Source organism: Leguminivora glycinivorella, chromosome 4 (genome assembly GCF_023078275.1).
Source record: "Leguminivora glycinivorella isolate SPB_JAAS2020 chromosome 4, LegGlyc_1.1, whole genome shotgun sequence".
NCBI lineage: Eukaryota > Metazoa > Arthropoda > Insecta > Lepidoptera > Tortricidae > Leguminivora > Leguminivora glycinivorella.
This window is the reverse complement of record NC_062974.1, coordinates 4,992,544-5,013,549: the sequence shown is the minus strand read 5'-3', so window position 1 is coordinate 5,013,549 and position 21,006 is coordinate 4,992,544. Positions and strand designations below refer to the sequence as shown.

General features: G+C 40.3%; 2 protein-coding genes across 5 annotated transcripts in view; both read right to left on the bottom strand.

Moving 5' to 3' along the window:
• LOC125225845 (protein shifted-like) overlaps window positions 1-2,300 on the bottom strand; it is a 29,047-nt gene extending 26,747 nt beyond the window's left edge. For all 3 annotated transcript variants that reach the window (XM_048129712.1, XM_048129713.1, XM_048129715.1), the window contains exon 1: window positions 1,978-2,300. The gene's annotated coding sequence lies outside the window, so the exon portion shown is untranslated. The remainder of the gene's footprint in view (window positions 1-1,977) is intronic.
• Window positions 2,301-12,273: 9,973 nt separating this feature from the next.
• The window catches only part of LOC125225808 (neuroglian), a 63,195-nt gene continuing 54,462 nt past the window's right edge, over window positions 12,274-21,006 (bottom strand). The window contains exons 12-20 of one of the 2 annotated variants that reach the window (XR_007177024.1): window positions 20,556-20,717; window positions 19,808-20,041; window positions 18,948-19,226; window positions 17,840-18,151; window positions 17,377-17,551; window positions 16,541-16,748; window positions 16,062-16,159; window positions 14,638-15,425; window positions 12,986-13,127 (exon numbers count right to left, since the gene is read on the bottom strand). Coding sequence is in view for 1 of the 2 variants with exons in the window: in XM_048129662.1 (XP_047985619.1) it covers window positions 12,976-13,127; window positions 16,062-16,159; window positions 16,541-16,748; window positions 17,377-17,551; window positions 17,840-18,151; window positions 18,948-19,226; window positions 19,808-20,041; window positions 20,556-20,717 (1,620 nt within the window). In the remaining variant the exon portion in view is untranslated. Of the gene's footprint in view, window positions 13,128-14,637; window positions 15,426-16,061; window positions 16,160-16,540; window positions 16,749-17,376; window positions 17,552-17,839; window positions 18,152-18,947; window positions 19,227-19,807; window positions 20,042-20,555; window positions 20,718-21,006 lie in introns of both variants that reach the window. The other variant, XM_048129662.1, reaches the window with a different exon arrangement.

Genomic DNA, 21,006 nt, shown 5'->3' with positions numbered 1-21,006 from the left:
TTATTGTGTTTACATTAATAATTAAGCAGCACGGGTAGCATGGTCACGCGATAGACGATAAAATATCAGGCCGGGACGGCCAGATGTTTTATCATTTATCGCGCGTCCATATACTTGCCTGCCAGATAGCGTATTTCTATAGTGTTATTGTCCCGCTCTCGCCCATAAGATTATAACGATGGTAAATATAGCCTTTTATCGAAGACTATTACTACTTGAAGCAGTCAATTTGGAAACTGATCGGTCGTATAAAACCAATTAAAGAAAAGGTGCAGGACGCCTGCGGCAGTTAATTCCATCGTAAAGCGATGAAACCCAGTGGTTGGATACTGCCCCGATCCGGCGATCTCGCTTCGTTCGGCTCGCATTGCTACGTAGCAATTATTAGGATTGGCACAGTTTGAAGTTCCATTTGCGTGCTCTAGCACAGATAAGATAATTACCTACTATATTTTTGAAAACCTTTAATAGTCGAAAGGTATAGTCCCACGCATCAGAAACATTACAACACGGTTCGACCCTGAACCGCTATCAAACTTCAGTTTTGTAGGAAGTGTCCTTTCTGTGCGTACTATTATCTACAATATTATATGTAGTGAAACAAAAGGTGGTGCACCTCTGGCGCACTTGTTAAGCTAACCAACCGAGTCGGGAACAGGTACGCGGGGAAAATAAAAAAAAACCGCTGACGACCGCTGCGCCGGACTAAAGACCGGTATACGCGCGCGACTGATCGCGCCCTATTGCTTACCGTGACCGATTTGTCGCACAAAAGCCCTTACAGTTAGTGGCTACTTATACAAATCGTGTGTTGTAATAAATTTGCATAAGTAGTAGTTCAATACATTAGCGGGATACCACATTTCCAAACGTTTATCTTAGAATAACAACAACTAGTGGAGGTACGATAGATTTACCTAATTGCCAGATTATATTTGAGTTAACGTGACACGTGCTAATTGGTTTACAATGCGAAAAAAAATATTGGCGTGATTACCTTTTGTTTTTGTACTCGCGCTATGATAGTGAACTTCCATTTAGATTAGGACTTCCATAGTTTACTCAAGAGCAAACTTCGTCCGAGTCCTACAACTGGGTCAGCTGGATAATATTTATTTATTTATTTAAACTTTATTGCACAAATTTACAAAAAAAGAGTACAAATGGCGGACTTAACGCCTTGAGGCATTCTCTACCAGTCAACCATTGGGCTAAACAGAAAGCTTAGTTTGGTGCAGGATTTTAAAAATTAAATAAGAAAACACAAGTCTGTATTCATACTTATCGCAATAAACCTACTTATATACATATAATAAATACATATTCCGAATAAAATAAAATATATATTAAACATAAATATATATTACCTATACATAAATATATATTAATATTCACGTAGGAAATATTACCTACGGAGGCAAATTTCCCGGGAACATCCCATCAGTATTCATTTGATACCCACCGTCTACGTTTCACGACCCACCTGTTTAACCCAGAATCCCAATATTAATGTAGAGAAATGAATTGAAAATTGTCCAATCAAGTATTTTCCCATAAAATTCAATAGTTTTTAGAAAATTAACTAATTCTCCTTTACTATCCCGGAGTTATCCTCCGCGCCAATCGCCCGCGAATAGCCGGCCTAAGCTATGCTCATGCTGCGAGTCCTTAACATATGATCCCATACTTAGCCCCTATTAATAACGCCTGCTGTTTGCTGCCAGATACCACTGTTTACCTTCGCGCCTTAATCGCCCGTCGCCCGACCCGACCCATAACACCTTTTTTTAGAAAAAAAAAACATCTAACAGAATAACAACTTATTTAAAACACACTATATTGGAAATCTATTTTAGGAACTATCATGTCATTGATAATGATAAGCCACTAGGTTGCCGTCTATTGCTAAACTTACGATAAGTAATTTCAAGTGAAGCGCAAATAAATATATCGACCACTATTTATAATCAGATTTACCTCGTGTAGGATTCTCACAAATGCATGAGGACAACCGATCCGTGGGACTCCTTTATTGATCAGCGTTCGTTTGATCAGGCCATAAGTACGTGTAAACCGATCGAAGATGCGCTCGTATCGATCAAACAATTAACTTAAAGTGGGATCAACGATCTTTAATAACGATCGGTTTTCGCGAGCGCACAAAAGTCGCTCCACCGTTCTTTGTCCACACGATAAAATATCGAAGTTCCACACCTCACATAATCACGATCACGGCACTTGCGAACACTAGCCGAGCAAGACGCGTGCGCAGCCCCCGCCGGTCAGACACAGACTGCAGTATTTTGGGTCTTAACCCGACGATCATTCCACTTTATTATACTTTATTAAACTTCAGATACGAAGAAATTTAGACTCTCTGCACAGAGATGATAAGTAATAACCAAGTGGTGTGGAAGACTCCTTGCATGTTCCCTTAAGTTCACGGCGGCGCGAGTTGCAGAACCCAGCTGAGGACGGGCCCGGTCATTTGGCTAATTATTATTTTATTGTTCGTGTTGGTTAGTTTGGGCGATCCCGTCGCGTAAGCCGGGAGCGACTAGTTTTTGCTTGGCTTTGTGTTTCGACTCAATAGGCTATGATGAAGGTATAATCTACCTGCTACTGACCACGGGAACGATGAATAGGTACAGCTACCAACATTTTTATGACAACTATATTTCTTAATCTCAATTGATTCAACCTAATTGTCCGTGTAATTGTCAATAAGCATGTCTTATAATTCTGGTAGTTAAGGTCGAAATTATACATAGCGTTTGCTTGCGACTTCATATGCCTAAATCATCAATAACCTAACCACAAAATATTTTTTTTGAAAAAAATCCCCGACTGCGACATAGTAGACCGATTTTCATGAAACATGGCTAAGAACACTCCTGGCTAACTCAGCTTTCAGACAAAAAAAAACTAAATCTAAATCGGTTCATCCGTTCGGGGCCACAGGCAGACAGACACGTCAAACTTATAACACCCCGTCGTTTTGCGTCGGGGGTTAAAAACTGATGTCATCTACGTAGCTGGGCGTTTAACTAAGTGCTAACAAACCGATAATACCTATTACCTTGTATTCTGTTGAGAAAACATATATCTTTAAGTAGGTACTTAAATAAATGAGAGTTAATACCTACGAAAGTAGTTAACTACGATAAAGCTAACTATATTATGGTAATTGATAATGTTTCATATACCTACCCGAAAGTGTGAAAAAAGTATTTTTTATGTTTATTTAGCCTCCTATAAGTGCAGAGAGGAATGTTCAGCGCTTCAAGTGTGTAGTTAGTACAAACAACCACTTCTTCACTAGTCGTAATCATAATCAACCCCTCTCCGCGTAGGACCAATGTCTAAAGCCTCCGCCACACATAAAGCGTTTTGATAGCGGAGCGCAATGATAGCGGTGCGCCGGCGGAACGCTGGCGTTCCGCTCGCAATCCGCGCTCGTTAGTTCCCGTCGGCGTCCGCTGGGCGCAACGCCAGCGTTCGTCCGGCGCACCGCTATCATTGCGCTCCGCCTACGCTCTCAAAACGCGCATGTGTGGCTGAGCTTTAAAACATATAGGCAGGCTGTGTTTATTTAAGCTATAAAATCAAGACAAGTATAATTAATTGTGTACTTACTACTTTGGCACGACGACCCGAAGTGGATCTTGGCCTCCGTAACTATAAAGAGCTTTTCGTTCTCCAGCGCTGATTACCCTATACCTATAGTTATTACAAGGGGGCAAAGTTGTATTTTAACGCCGAGTGTGGAATTGAAAAACGAGCAAGTGAAAGAATTCTATAGTTGAACCACGAGCGGAGCGAGTGGTTCGAGAATAGAATCCTGAACTTGTGAGTTTTTTAACACACGAGAAGTAAAATACATTTGCACCCGAGTGTAACACAAAACCTTTCCCCTCACTATAGCGAGGACACTACAACGCAAAAAATGCGTTTATCACTGCTTCCAGTAGTTCCACAGGTGGTAAATCATCTTTATTACTAGATTCACCTACTTTTATCAATTTTAAAGCAGTTAATTTGACTTTATTCAAGGTCAAATTACTTTACCCACTAGTGGATAAAATGCCCGCTGGTATTAAAGGACAAAACACGTATTTCCGAGCTAGTGAGGGGAAAAGGTCTTTTAGCACTTCGACGAAAAGAGCTGACAAGGCGCCTAGCATTGTCAGCCATAGACATAAGCAACATCATAGGAGTAGCTTATCCTCTTGCCGCCCAATATGCATTGAGATACATTGTTTCAATGGAATTAAAACTTTTTTATGAACAAATAAGGTAACATTTTGTTTGAAACAAATAAAACTCGACTCAATTTGAAATACTAATAACTTGGATGTAAATATTCTAGCATTTTTTTCGTATGGTGGGCGGCAAGAGGCTACAATGGGCTTTAGATTATTCAAAATAAACCCTATCACTTTGTGAGAAACTGTGAGACATACATTTTCTCTGTATTAAGTGTAAAGGATAACTCAACGCTTTCCCAAAGAACCCTAAAAGTCCCTAAAGGTCCGGTTGGTTATTTCAATTTGATTTCTTAAAACTAGCCTTTAAACAAAAGGGCATGATATAGTATTTTATGCAACAGGCGTTTAAAGGAGGTCAAAAAAGACGAGTGGCGTGGGTAACAATTTGAGGCGAAGCCGAAAATTGTTATTGAGACGCCACGAGTATTTTTTGACTCAGTTAAACACCGTTGCATACAATACTTTTTCTACTCCAGCACTTAAATCTGTCAATTAGATTATTGTCAGCGGTATGGAATGTAGAAGTTAAAGGAAGCCTAACTGTCGAAGTAGAACAGTCGCAAAAATGACCGGCTGTCAGTGTTAAACTGAAGTTACAAATCTCTCCGCTAGGAGCGCATATGTCACTCAATGGACAGGAACATAACATGACATTAGACGTTCTTTTCTGTAGGCTGATTTCGTCAGGTTGTACATGTCAAGACGTAGTCCCATGGTAGTGCGCTTGCTTCGTATGCAGATGTTATCAGGTTCGATCCTGACAGCGGTCTTTTTGTTATTATTATTTTTATTTTTTTTAATTCTCTTTTTGTGTATTTTAATTGTGTTTAGTTACTGTTTTATTTATGATATGTCTATTTACATTGTTTGCCCCATCCACGGTAATGTTGTAAGTCTTTCGAATGAAATTTCCTTTATTTTCGCATAAATTTAATTTTAATGTTGTAACAAAATTTATGTATAATAAATTAATAATAAAATAAGGAAAAAATATATGTAGAAAAACATATAAAAAACCCTCATCAGGATTTGAACCCGGGACCTCTTGCTCCGTAGGCGGGGTTACTACCGAGAAGGCTAAGAGATTGTCAAATCCTTATGTACCAGCGATTGCCGCGCCACCTATCTCCTCTTTTATATGTGCACATTTGATACTTAAAGATATCGCTCCTCCCTCTAATCTCCATAGTCAGCGGTATCCAAATTAAGTTCATTTGAGTAACGATGAGAAAGTCTATTTGTCTATAGGTTCATAGGATTACTGCTAGCAGTAATCATATGAATATAGGAGTTCTGTTAATTTTTTTTTAAAAGCACAACTTCCATTTATCAGGTATGTTTTCATTTACAGTAATAAGTAACTTTTAATAAATAATATAATATTTAGGTTCATAATTTAAATCAAGATAAAAAAATAAACTTAAATGCGTTTTACATATTAGATATTGCAAAACAAAGGTAAAAATCATAAGTTTATCCAATAATTTTACATTCGACATTTAAATATTCTTGAACGCAACCACATTTTTCGTAATTGAAAACCGGCTTATTTTCTATTTCTCTTGTCTATGGTATGTTTGACATTTGTAAACTTATCACGAAACTATTTGAACTATTTCGGTGGTGTGTAGTTTGTTTTAATTCGATGTTATTGTGCAAAAACATAAGTAATTATGAGTGATTCTGGTGAAAAATGCACTTCCGAAGAAATCAAGGCTATGGGCGCTCAAAGTGACTGACAATTTGTTACATGAAAAGTCAGATAAAGCGTACCAAAAATGTTATGATTGTTTTGACATGGAAATTGCAAAAAAATGTTTCAACTTTCTCTGAAACGGCGTTGTTGGCATATTTTGAAGAATTGTGCAACAAGTTCTCGCCATCAACATTGTGGACAGAATACTCAATGCTACGACGATCCACACAAATATTCCCATTCATTATATGAAGTAAGTAACTAACCCATTTTATTATTCTTGAATAGGTATTTATGTGGCTGTCGTAGAAAAAGTATAGTATACAATCGTAACATTATGAAGGCTATAAAAGTCTCGTACCTTACTTAGGCCACTCGGCAAGCCTTCGTGGCCTAACCGCGGTACTCAACTTTTATAGCCTTCATAACGTTACCGTTATATAATATACTATTTTCTACGACCATGCACTTAGTTTTTAATAGTTTTCTTGAATAGCTTTCGTGAAATTCACACTGCTTCCTGTATTTTGACGCAAAGGTTTGCACTGTCAGCTCGGCTGCCCAAAGCCTTTCCGCGCACTCGCGCAGTGTCGTTATAAGGCGTTGCCATGGTTACAGAGCCAAACAATGCGTTTTCAGTTTTTTCGATACTGCGCGCATGCGCGGAAAGCCGGCGGACGCTGGCTTTGGGGAATAGAACTTTTGTAGGGTTTTAAAGATCTGTGCACGACCCTGTAAATGACGAATAACAGTTCGGGAGTAGAAAAACCTACTAAAAAGTATAATTATAGGTACAGTCAACCAATTAGAATCCTAGGCCACTCTAGAACCCTGTCGTATTGACACCGTGCTTTATTTGCTATGAAGTCAGTTTGACTTTTACTGTGAAAGGGTTCTACAGTGGCCTAGGATTCAGATTGGTTGACTGTACAATAATAAGGGAAATAGAAAAAAAAATTCATAAAATAATTTCTTAAAATTTATTTTCTATGCAACATAAAAAAATATTCATCGTTTCTAAATAAATTACCGTTACTTAATGCACAACTAAACTGTAAATAATTATCGTGAATGCACGAGGTCAGTTTGTCATCAATTGAAATACAAAAAATTCGAATTGTCATGATTTTAGTTCAATTATAGTAAACGCAACCTAACATCTAAGTCAATAAATCAAACCTTTTACATGCTCAGCATTACAGATTTATAAGACGTGAAATGTAGTCCTCTATGAGTTATCATACGCTGTCGTTTGAAGAAGCGAGTCTTATATTGCGATATCTATAATATATGCAGGTGGACAATCGTTCACGCTTTAAAGCGTATCGCAGGTATCTCTTAGGGACCATCCACACACAGGCGACGCATGTCCTGAGACGCGGAACGGACGTCAGCGCCACGCCGCCCGAAAGTAATTTAAAAAACATCTCCTACATTCTACATTTTGTATAGGAAGGACGCGCAAGGGACGTCGTTTGGCGCGCGCCAAGCGACGCGTCGCCTGGGGGCGCGTCTTACGTCTTTCCTATACAAACTGTACTGAGGAGACGTTTTTTAAATTACATTCGGGTGGCGTGGCGCTGACGTCCGTTCCGCGTCTCAGGACATGCGTCGCCTGTGTGTGATGATCCCTTAGAGATCGATAATTACGATACACTAAGGAGTGTAAATGATTGGCAACTTGTCTAAGGGCTCTAAGCTTCTTTGCTATCACGATTTCATATCACGAATTCACAAATGCGTCAACTCAAAAACGGTGAGGTATGAAATTATTACGCATGTAAGAGGGCTAAATTTTACATCTTTCCGTACCTCATGTAAAACACTGTCATCACAATAATTAGCATTTTAAATTGTCTCATATAACAATATAAAATACTTTGTTACCACAAAAATCAAGATATTAATTACAAAATGTATAATATCGTTTCTAGACAGTGGTGTACACGTACGTACATAACATTGACGGCCACACAACAATTACAATCTACCAGTATTATCCATTCAACGGATTACATAATTATTTACTGCTAGAAAAAAACTTCGGTTTAGTACATTCGATAACATTTCAGCCCGGAAGCGAATTATAAGTTCAACTGATTTGTTTCGTTAAAAATTTAAATCTAGCGTTATACACAATGGTCAAATAAACTATCTACTAGAAATTTTCTACGTTGAATTCAACTTGACCGTATTAGCTCAATGATACAATATCCAATCTACATTCTAGGATTAGGTACGTAATTGAATTTTTGATTATAAATATGTCGTGAACAGCAAAATGCTGCCGGTAAATAAATGCAAACTTGTGCTCATGTACTTGCATAGATCACATACACTAGGACAAGTGTAATTTGGAGGAAGATAATATATGAACACACGGGAACAGGGGAAGGAGCTAACATACACGGTGTTACACTACAGCAGCTGTGACAATAATGAATAAAGTGACAAGACAATTGTTCTGTATCAAACAATGTTGGTAACGCCGATATAGTGAGTTCGCTTCCCCACAGTAAACAATTTTGGATACAAGGCAGTGACAATATCACCGTAAATTTGGTGGGTTCCTTCAACAATCAACGTCTTCAAATTGTCATTTTGATTAACAAATATTTATTAAGGCAAAGAATTACAATCATCAACAGCGCGGTATAAAAAAGCGACAAAACAGACGCGAATCGAACAAGGCTCTCTTACTATTAATTAATATTAATATATATTAAAATCTTACTAGACAATAGACATGATAAAGACTTCTTAACAAACAACTTAAAGGGGTTATGATAACAGTGCCTTCAAATATAAATATAATGCAATGTTCAAGGTACCAATAGTTACAGTAAGCTCTAAATGAGAACGACCGAGATTGCATTCATGTTACATCGTGCTACGGACAATATACAGGGGTGATAATTAAATAAATAAAATACGTCAAATAATATAAAAAAATTGTTTCCATTGCACACGACACAGTCTTAAGTTTTAGAAACGTGACAGATCTCATCTGACGGCCGCCGCAAGAAAACGTAAATAAAGAGACATCTGAAAATCAACATGGTTTTACCGCGTGGAATGTATTACATTAGGACCCGACACCTTTCAGGCGAAGAAGAAACTAACACAGATTATATAAATTGATAATAAATATGCAATTACTATGTCGGTCAAATTGTCAAACACTGGCATCTCATCCGACATGGTATCGCGCTGCGTGCTAGATAATATTTGAGTGTAGCAAATAATAAATATGAGAGTAGAGATGCGACAAGCGAACGCAATGTCTGCCTAACATTAGTTAACACGAGACCTAGCCTTACATCTAACACGATACAATCGAGCGCCGGCCGCGCGGAGCGAGGCCTACTGCCCAATGACACAATTGACCGCCAGCCTAACGCCACCTGGTGTTGCTGCACCAGAAACATTACTGGCTAATATTATAGATATTGTCTGAAGTGTTATACTTCACATACATTCAACGTACCTCTCAACTCGTAGCGACCGGACACAGAAACATTAACTTGGGATAACTTGTGGTGCGAACAAATATCTTATGAGAAATATAGAGGAATATCAAATAAGCCTTAATACATACAGAGATTCTTTGTGTCTAATCGTTTGGTCTTCCGACGCTCATCTCTAGTGATATAATATGTACATCTAGTTACACGAACATGTATAAAATCAACTTTGAAATATTAAAAATGGAATTCAGCTCACCAGTCAACACTCAACAAGTTTGAAAAGGAATTAATATACTTTTGTGATCAGGAACGAATCGTCGCAATTCCGCCCACATGTAAAAACGTAGCTTGGCTCAAAAATAAGAATAACACACGTACTTATCAGGTTGAAACAACACTTTAAGTTCTCGTGCTTTGTACAGTCAACCAATTGGAACCCTAGGCCACTCTACAACCATGTCAAAATAACAAGCAGTAAGAGATTTCTTACAATCTGACTTATAGCGTCACTATGACATAGTTTTACAGTGGCCTATGGTTCCAATTGGTTGACTGTACACATATTTAAGTCACATACAGGTCGAACGCGATTAATTAGGAAGTCTTCCGCGACCACCGCGAAACGTTGGGAAAAAAAGGTAAAATAATGTTAATTAATCGCGTTCGACCTGTATGTAACTTTAAATAGGTTGAAACAAGATCGTCCCATATAAGACTTATAACCCATTAAATAAACGTGTATTTCCATCGTCGGTGTTGACTAGTGCGCCCGGTGTACTACGCCCGCTACGCTACCCACGACGCCTCGACCGAAGCACCAACACCCGCCGGTGGCCAAGCTGATTGCGTACAAAAATATCTCACTTTATACACCTACACACATATTAAAATATATCATTTACCGTATCTACGACTCACTGGCCACCGTTTGACCTGACAGTTATCAAAACCATGATTTTTTTCAGTTTGTTTATGTATGTTGTAAATATTAAATAATGACATACACGTTAATCGGTAGCCAGTGATTCGTATTGCGTTCTCGCGCCAGCGGTTATACATACTCGTAGATTTGCCTCTTCAAATTGCAATTTAAAAGCAGTACAGCCGTGTCTAACCTTTACGTATTTGAAATTACTCTCATTGCGTATACATACGACCTATCTTATTAACTAAAAAGCTGCCTTTTTGTTCCTAAAACTAACCAAAAACGTTCATTTTTCTAAAGATACATAAATATCACCCAACTCGTACGCTCCATAATGGTATTGTTCGATCAATAGTGACATCAAAAGGGAAGGTACGTGTTGTACGACAACAACCGGATTTTTGACACAACCAGAACCAATCAGAACCCGAAATAAGTACGGGTATCTGAGAGAGAACGCAATAAGAGATATTAAACTATTTCAAATAAACAGGTAAACACGTCTGTAGAAAGAAGCGTAGCCGTACATATATGAAGGAAGTATAATTATAGATAGCTCTGTTAGAAAATAGGTTTATGTCGAGACGCTACTGAACTGTCATAGTATAATCCTAAAATATGCATCTTTGTTTGTGGTCCGAAACACACTTCGACTTACGAATCAACTATCGGTCGAGTATGATACTTGTATGGTTTGACAAGCTAATAAATTTTACAGATATCCCTATCCTTATATTGATCTGGGGACCGATTTTTGAATGTCGAACGCATGAATTCGCCGTTCGAAAGTCGTAGCATTACGTCGTTTTCCACAGACTTTCGAACGGCGAATTCATGCGTTCGACATTCAAAAATCGGTCCCCTGATAGGATTTTTCAACCGATTGTTGACGCGTAAGCTTACATTTCATCTTAGATTTTATTTTACACACTTGAAGATTTTCACTTATAGAAATAGAAGAGATATGAATATGATATAAAAAATAATGCAACGAGGAAATATGGGACTTGCAGTCTGCATCTCTATTTTGTACATTGATTGACAATACTGTAGCCTGAAGACATTCCCGCAGACCGTAAGCCCGCCAGCAGTGACCACCGGTGCCCAGAGCTATTTTTTATCGATTACCCTATTTTCTGTGACAAAAATAGCTTCTCTCTATATCACCCCGCGACCTAACTAATCCACTGTAATTGATATCGAGCCAAAACATCGCCTACAAGCCGATTATTACAAACGTGTCAGATTATGAGGACTATTATAAAAAAGTTTTATTACTTAAAATCAGTCTCATAAATAAACTAATCTGTTGAATAATCACAGACGCACAATGAATACCGATAAATCGATGGGACGTGACACTTTAAGGCAGATTTTAGTTGACAGGTCTGCACGTTGCCTTAGTTTGAAGAGTTCAGTAAATTTTACAAAATTAATTGGCAACATCTAAAGCTAAGCATTACTCATATAATTGATGTGAGGCAACTCTAAGATTTATACACAACGTCAAGATAAAGTGTCCACGTTGAGATACTATAGCATGTCAATGGCGGAATGAAACTGCTGTACAAAAACCTGATTCCCACTAATAGCCATCACTACTGACACCGACGAGCCCGAGTAGGCATCAGTTTCAGCTTACACTAACTTGGCCCTAGAGCTAATAAATTTTAACTAAAATGCTACAGGCTTACAGTGAATACCGAGGAGTTGTATAACTAAATTGACAGACATATTGGTAATATTGATAATTTTTGACAAAGTTACAAGAGTTTAGAGTTTACTATATTACAATAGTTTAGGTTTGTATATTTTATGAATAAGGATTGCAGTATTCACTGTAAGCCTGAGGCAAACCATACATCACGCAGCTTGTGCTTACATCCAATTAGTGGCAGTATAGCTTTAGAAACAAACACGTAAATACGTACAGTAGTCGATGCTACTTTCGAGTTTCGTATCGAGATTCTATATCGAGTGTGAGTTTTATCAATATCAGTGAGAACATTGACCTCAGTCAAGTGTTCGAGGTTATGAAACGAATCACTAACACCCAGGAGATATTTACGTCTAAGATATTAGATTTTTCGCTAGAGACGGTGCAAGAGTGACGGCCTCCTTTTGAAACGGTCCAGAGATAGAAGGCACTAGGAGCTCGCACAGTACGCTACGTACACTTTCTCGCACCGTCTCTAGCTCTGTCGTTCCAAATATCAAAAGATACGTTAAATATTCGAAACGGACATGAGTAAACTTAACGTATCTTTTTTATTTAAAACGTTTATAATTTGCGCACCTCGACGGAACGGTGCTTCATTTCCCGTCGTTCGCACAGAAACGATTTTAGCGGATCTAGTATTCGATCGCATCGATCTGCTAATAACGAATCTGAACGGGCACTACAAGTAAAGATAAGCAGAGATACGTTACACATGTTCCATCAAGAGATTCGCGAGCTCATTATGCTGAAAGGCGTTCCGCGGTCGTTCCCTCGCATCACACACAGCGTATCCTCCTCATTCTACTTCGGACACTTCGTTGTATCAGTAAAGGGGCGTCAGACATAATTTAGGATGTGTGTCGGGCGCCCCTGGACTGCGGCATACCGGCGTGCGGCGCCTAGACGTAGGTGGGCGGCTGCTGAGTGCCGCGGGCGGCCGGCGCGGGCGCGGGCGCGGGTGCGGGCGCGGGCGGGGACAGCGGCGCGGGCGGCAGCACGCGCGCGCCGGGCACGTACTGCCCGATGAACGACCCGTCCTCCGTGAACCGGCCTGCGGGACATATACCTGTATTAGGAAAGAGTGGAGCGCACCCGGTGGCGGGTAGCTAGGCCGCAGACGAAACTATCCCCACTCCCGACATTAACGGGATGGTAGATGGGAATTTGCTCACTACGCCACTGAGCAGGCCGGTAGCTCCTGGCTGAAACGACACTTTCTTCTCTCCGATAGCTTTTTCCAGCTATGATACTATCACTTGTATAATACGATAAAGGAAAACTAATTTAGTAAGTTTCTATTTCAGTTTATAATTTAGTATAAGGGATCATCCATAAATTACGTCACACGTTAAGGGGGAGGGAGGGGGTCGACGAAGTGTGACAATGTGTGACAAGGGGGAGGGAGGGGTCCTAAATTTCGTGACGTCACTTTCGTCAATTTCAAAATCTATCATAATCTAAGGGTTAAAACACGAACTATACATTTTCTTTATGAAAAGCCAAAATTAGGCCATTTAGAACATTCTTATGTCTTGGACAAAATTTGATTCGTCGTTTTTAGGGTTTTTTTTAAACTTCTCGGTGAAAACTCCAAAATTTCAGACTGAATCGATAAGCGTACTCTTGTTACTGTAGATAGTTGTTTTGGTTTTATTTCGTATTGTAAAATGTCTATCGTATACCATAAAATAAATTAGACATATCTGTGTCTAAAGAAAATTAAACTGCAGTAATTTGAAAATTTAATAACATAAAAAAATTATTTGAGCGATTACTTAGGTGGAAAAAAAACTAAAATTTGTCTAAGCCTTGTATAGCTAAAATGTTGTAAATGGCCTAGAATATCACCTATTCTCGACTTTGCATCTGGTTATAAATATAAGATACCAATTGTTTTGTCGACCGATTCAGAATGTGGAATCTTGAGCGTTGCGGGGGTTTCAAGGCACCACGTAGGTTAAATAAATTTGTCACTCACACACCAACACGTGGAAAATAATGACTGTAAAACATCAAACAATGTAGTTTGATTCATATTTTTATCTTTAAACGTTTATTCTACCAGCCACAGCTAGTTGTGGACATCAAGTTAAAATTTCTATGAAATTACTTTGCACTCTTGTAGATAAAATGAAACTTTGTCATTCATTTTTGAAGTATCAAGAGAGCCTTTACCCGTTGGTGGAGTGAAGAATAATTTAAGTACATAAATGGAAATAAGATTGATTAGCCGCTGTTTTCATTCAATAATTTCTACGTGTAAATTTGCAAAATATGTGACGTCACACTAGGGAGGGGGGAGTCTAACAAATGTGACCAGCTGTGACAAGGAGGAGGGGAGGGGTCAAAAATCACGATTTTTAGTGTGACGTAATTTATGGATGATCCCTAATAGTGATCAAATAATGGTATAATCTGTATTATAAAAAAAAATAAAGAAATAAATCATTATATTAAGCAAGGTTATTTTAATGCAGAAGGAAAAAAACAATAGCAAACAATCAAATCTAGCACTATAAACATAAAATGCATTAAAAACTAAAGAAAAAATAAAAACATACCTCGTAAACAACAAAAGAACTCTGGTGCTCGTGCGGGCAAATAATGAAGGAAATATATAAGGACGGAAAAGGACCTATCTAATCTAACTCATAAATGCAATCAAAAATATAAAACAAAGCAAACGTGTATACGAAAATATAATTAACATAATATTTTCACTCCGTCTCACTCACATTAAACGTAATATCAATTTTTACAACCTAGCTTAAGAATACCGTGTACTTGACACTAAATAACCTAGACTACAAGTAGAGGAGATTCTGTGCAAAAAGCTTACAACTTAATACTTGCGGAACCGTGAAGCGGCCTTTATTCAAACTATTTCTAAAATAGTACAATAAAGACCCTGAACGCCCGGAGACTACCTAAACATTTAGTAAAATTTAAAAAGATACCTAAATAATATCGAACAGATAATATCACTGGAGATTCGGAGATTTTGGCGGGCTTTTCACTCGAGCGGACCAATCAGAGCGAAGATCGACGAGCGACGCCGATTGGTGGATCGGTACCGGACCGTTACAATTCGAGATGTGATGATGGCACTACGTTTAAAACTAGCTGGAACGTAGCAGGGAGGTGTGATGGTGTCGCCCGAACCGTTTGGACATTAAACAGTGGTGGGTTGTTTAGGTCGGTTCGGGAGGAATTGTGGAACGAGGTATAGGGTAAGGAGGAGGTTAGACGAGCGTAGCGAAGGCCTGGCTGGCGGAGTCGTGGCTGGAGGGGTGCGGGCGGCGCTTGCGGCCGTACTGCCCGATGAACGACCCGTCCTCGTTCATGCCCGCTGCAAGCCCACGCGGTCAGCACACGTCACAACGACAAGGCAAGCGGCCGGACATACTCAGTAATAGCAATAAAACGAATGGTTTTACTCAATGAGTAAACGTTTATTCTACGAGAATATATCTAGCCAAGAGGTATTACTGAATATGTCTAGCCAAATAAAAAAAACATGCTAAAGAAGGACTACTGGAACTTAATATTTAATCATCTGTAGAATGTGGCTTTCCATATAAAAATGATTCTTATTTAAAATTCATAAAATACATTTTGTTATCAGTAGGCACATTCTATTCCTAATTTCCAATAGCCTACAAAAACGATAAAAAAATCATTTAGTTAAAAAAATCATAACAAACATGAACATGCCAAAATAATTGTCAGACAAGCTCAAAATAAATTCATTCTAGAAATGAACAGACTAGATTTTAAGGGTTGTTCGGACGATCAAGCGTTCAACAAAAAGCAACAGACTTAAGATTGATCGCTAAATTTCTAGATCTGTCTGCACGTACTATATTTAGCTTGGATACGTCGTTTTAATCATGAAAAGGGAAGTTTAGCATTAGACCTAGCAATAAGGTTTAAGTTTGTTGATGATGGTCTAGCAACTCTAGCAGTAGAGAATGAGTGGACTTACCAGTTTCTCCTTCGCCGTACTCAGCCATGGAGTCGGTGTCGCTCTCCGGGCCGGGCTTGTTGCCGCTGCTCATCGAATGCCTCGATTTGTTGTCCAGTCTGGAAATACACGCCATAGTCAAGAGAAACTCACTAATATAATCTCAAAGAAATACGATGGTCAAGAATCGAATGGATTTGCGGATCCAACCCGAAAAAGGCTCTCCTTCCCAGGTTGTTTCTTTACCAAATGATCAATTGACGGCCACACCTCGGACAATGGCGATCAAATATACGAAATAGGTGCGTTCCTACGCACACAGTCTAAGCTCGTGTAGGTGAACCATGCTTGTATGAGTGAGATATGACAGGTTGACTGGTCGCACTGTCTTTTTGACAGGCGGTGACTGAGGTAACCGGACGGCACTTTCAGCGTGGAGCGGGAGTGGTCATACTGGACGATAGTACTCTTTATTATACTGTAGCTGTAGTGTTACTCACGGGTGCGTGTACTCGTGGAAGCCGGTGTCGGGATGGTCGCGGCGGCCGGCGGCGAGCTCGCGGTCGTGCACGTCGTACTTGCCGCCGCGGTTGCGGCGCGCCACGCACACCAGCACCAGCACCAGCAGCAGGAACGCCAGCGCCAGCATCACGCCGATGAACCAGCCCGCCTGCGCTGACTTGTTGTCCAGCATTATGATTGGACCGTCTGCAGATAAATATTAGTGTTACTGTAGGTAGCTATTTTCTCAAAGACTTACCCCCTTATTCATAAACGTACTCTTAAGTTATCAAGCCGATAAAATTCGTTTGTCACTTTCCGACGTATTAGGGTGATAGAAAAGGACAAACGAACATTATCGGCTGATAACTTTAGAATACGCTTATGAATAAGGGGGTTAGACCCTAGCTCTAGAACAGTCACCTGCAATAACATGTTACTCTTTGGAGGCAGCAATGTGGCACGATGTTATTTGTAGAGCCACAAGAGCCTGTCACATGTTTTGCGGCCTTCATATGTTGTTGCCACCAACACTAACCAATAAGAATTAGCGACCTACCATCGCGAACACAAATTCATCAACAACAACTAAATCTTTCTGATCTGTGACACGAACTTTGAATCGAAAACACTGTACACTCATGATTCAACACATTTTTTTTTTCGGAGATTTTTCATAAAAAAATATTTTATTTAGATTTAGGTCTATCTGCAATAGTAAAAGTTTTAGAACTCGACGACATTGGGCTTTATTTTTATGTACGCTGCCCGGGATTCGAGAGGTTACCCTTTTAAGGTTTAAGACCTAAAAGGGAAAGAATAGCATAAAACTCACCATTAGTAGTATCGACATGTTTGACCTCGCTGTCAGTGAAATAATCGCCATCGTAAGCGGTAACTTTCACGTCGTATACCCTGTTCGGCTCCAGCCCCTTCAAGATGACGTAATCGTCGTCCATTTCCATGGGCCACTGCTCCCATTGCGGGTGGTCTTTCAATCTGTATGAAGCCTGAAAGAAGGGTATATTTATTTAAATAACTGAAGAAGTATATACAGAAAAAAAATTAGAAAATGTTACCACGGTTTTTTTTCTAAAATGGGAGGCACGAAAACGCAAAACGGTACATCTTGCTTTTTTAATATTAGGAATAATAGGCAAAAAAGTCCTCAGATCTCGTTCATAAGTTTCATTTTCGTGACGCAGTTCGGCTAGATTGCGTGTGAGTTTCCTGTATGCAGCCACGCGTCGGTGGATCGATATGCCCCCGCCGTCGCCCTAAGTCCGCAGGGTGCGTACCTGGAAGTGCGTGCCGGGATGGCCCTCGAGCGCGGGCTGCCAGCGCACGAGCACGTGCACGGCGGGCGAGCGGTCGCGCGGCGCGAGCGGCTCGGGCGGCGGCGGCACGACGTGCGCGAGGAACTGCGGCACGTCGGGCACGGCCACACGGTCCGGCCGCGTCGCCGCCTCCACGAAGTAGCCCTTGCCCTCGCCCGCCTTCGTCATGGCGCGCAGCTCGATGCGGTACTTGGTGTCGGGCTGCAGCCCGGCCAGCTTGGCGCGGTCGAACTTGCTGTCGATGACGTTCTTGCGCTCCACCCAGGGCTCCACCTGTAGCGAAAACCTGTTGTACGATTTGACCGCCCGAGTCAACTGACGCGCGACTCGGTGACGGTGCCCGATATCAACCTTTGTTCATTACGACGAAGTTCGAAATGACGTTGAACGGTTTAAGTGAGTTAATAAGATATAGTCGAGGATAGCCTTTTTCCATATTCACAACGGGCATTAGAGAGTAATTTTCTCTTTATCCGTGCATAGACGTTTACATATGATTATTATTCTCATCAACGCTAAATAAAGCATAGGCTTAGCCCGAGTCAGAAGCATTAGGTAGGTAAGCGTTAGCGTTGAAGTATCAGACTGATCCAGGCAGGCGAGTATGGTCCCGTGATAAACGATAAAACATCGGGCCGTTCCCATCGCGCTTAGAAGTAGTGCATGATTGCCTGCCTGGTTTGCCTATAGAAATCGAAGCAACGCTTTCGCTTTATCGGACTTGCCGAACGGCGAACGTGTTTGACTAACCAGCGCGCCAACAGTCTTGGCGTTATAATACACCTTCTAGCCAGTCAGGACACCATTCTCTTCCAGGCTTGCCCTCAAGAGGCAAAGCCGAGCATCTCCCTAACCATATCGAAAGTTTCTAACTTACCTGCGTTCCAACAGTCTTGGCGTAATACACCTTGTAACCAGTCAGCACACCATTCTCTTCCATAGGTTTGTCCCAAGTCAAGCATGGCCAACGACCCAATAGGTTACGCGTAGAAGGACCTCACTGGTCCAGGTTTGCCCTCAGAGGCAAAGCCGAGCATCTCCCTAACCATATAGAAACTTTCTAACTTACCTGCGTTCCAACAGTCTTGGCGTAGTACACCTTGTAGCCAGTCAATATTCCATTCTCCTCCATAGGCTTGTCCCAAGTCAGCAACATAGCCGAAGACCCAATAGGGTACGCGTTGAAAGACCTCACTGGCCCAGGTTTGCCCTCAGGGGTGACAAAGCTAAGGGTATCGCTTGGCGGGCCGTTGTCGAAGCCGTTGTACACCATAATGCGGACGTTGTTCTTCTTGTGGGGCTTCAGGATGTTAATCATGACTTTGGTGGCGTCAGATTTAGCCTTGACCTGTAAATTATGATACTTAATATCGAGCATGTGAAGATTTTCACAAGAGCTTAAGTAATAATGCCGATACCTTTACAATCTACTGACCGACAAAATTAACAATGTAAACGGTGAAAAAATAAATAATCAAATGTAATTAGTCCAAAAACGGATACATTTTTTTACTGATTATTTGTTTTACGTTGTTTATTGTATATTCATTAATTTTATCAACGCATTATAAATATAATACGGGAGTTTAATCAATCGAATTTAATTACATGTATATTCAGTATATTATATTAATATTGTAAATAGTTTTTTTTTTTTCAAACAAGAAAGGTTCAAAACATGAGAACATTAAGCCACCGTTAAAGCGTTAGTTAAATTTTATTGTATGGGAAGTTCCATAGACGTCTGCTGCGTCACGATGATGTGTCTATCAAATGTGGTTGATGCAACTGGCCCTTACTCTAAAGCAATGGATCACCCATTTTATTGTGACTTTTTGACGTTATTTTACCTGCCTTATTAGTAATAGTGTAGTGAAAATGATGTTTCAATGCATTATGCAAAATTTAAAATAAATGAATAAATCATACCTCTCTAACTTGATCCTCCTCGCCATCGGTCCAGGTCTGTATGCGGTACCCGTTGAAGTGTCCGCGCACGGACTCAGGCGGTACAGGGTTCCAGCTCAGCAGCGCCTCGTTCCCAGAGATGACCTCTACCAAAGTGAAGTTGGTGGGCGCGAGTAGGGGCTTGTCCTCGCCCGACCAGCCGATCACTTCGACGGGGGCGACGTTGGACGCGCCCTTGGAGTTCCACGCGACAACCTACGGAATAATTATTAAATGTTAATTCACAAGTTGTGTTGTGAAAAAAAAATCTGATTTAGACATCACTTCCCGGGTCGGGGAGATGGAATAACCTATAGGCTAATAGGCTGTCAATACAATACAAATCGAGTTCACTTTATTGCACAACCTCAGAAATGTACATAAACACACATATTACAATAAAAATCATTACAGAGGTAAACAACAGGCAGCGTTATCGCTAAAGAGCGATCTCTTCCAGACAACCTTTGGGTGGTGGAAAAATGATATTAATAATTTCCCTAATTAGGAGGTAGTGTAATTCCACTTGTAAATGTTTTAGGGCGATGTGAACTGTTTAATGTCCTCTTGTGGACGTCAGCTGCCGCTCGGTTGATGGGTTGAAGAACGGCGGCTAGGCTACGCAATCGAAAGATAGAAACTTTGTAAGATGGTAGTTTAGAAATCAGTTTTAGTTCCTACGATCATAACTTATATAATGGAGATATCCTAACAAACAAAGATTTATTACCTTTATTTTGTATGGCACGAAGGTGGGTGTGTTGGGCACTAGGAGCTCGCTCTGGCGCCAGTCTTGCACGGTCTGGTCGGTCCAGCCCTCGCCGGTATCGTTACGCTTAAACGAGACTTGGTAGTAGAAACCGGGGCCGTTGTGCTCGATTTGAGGCATTTTCTGTGGAAAACAACAGTCCGTTATATAAAGATCTATACTTTTTGATGCAAAAATGGCTTAAACAACTTATCGATTGAATATAGTTCGCTTAGTTCGTTCATCTAAACCGTTTTGAAGCCGTCATTCGTCAAAAGCCCGGTCCACACAGAGCCGCGTGAGCACATTGCCTCGCGGCGTGCCTCGCTCTGTGTGGACCCGGCTAAATACGACGATTCATCGTTGGTTCCATTTACGAGTAAAGAATTAAAAAGTCAAACTATATCTATCAATACCTGACGCTACCAATTGA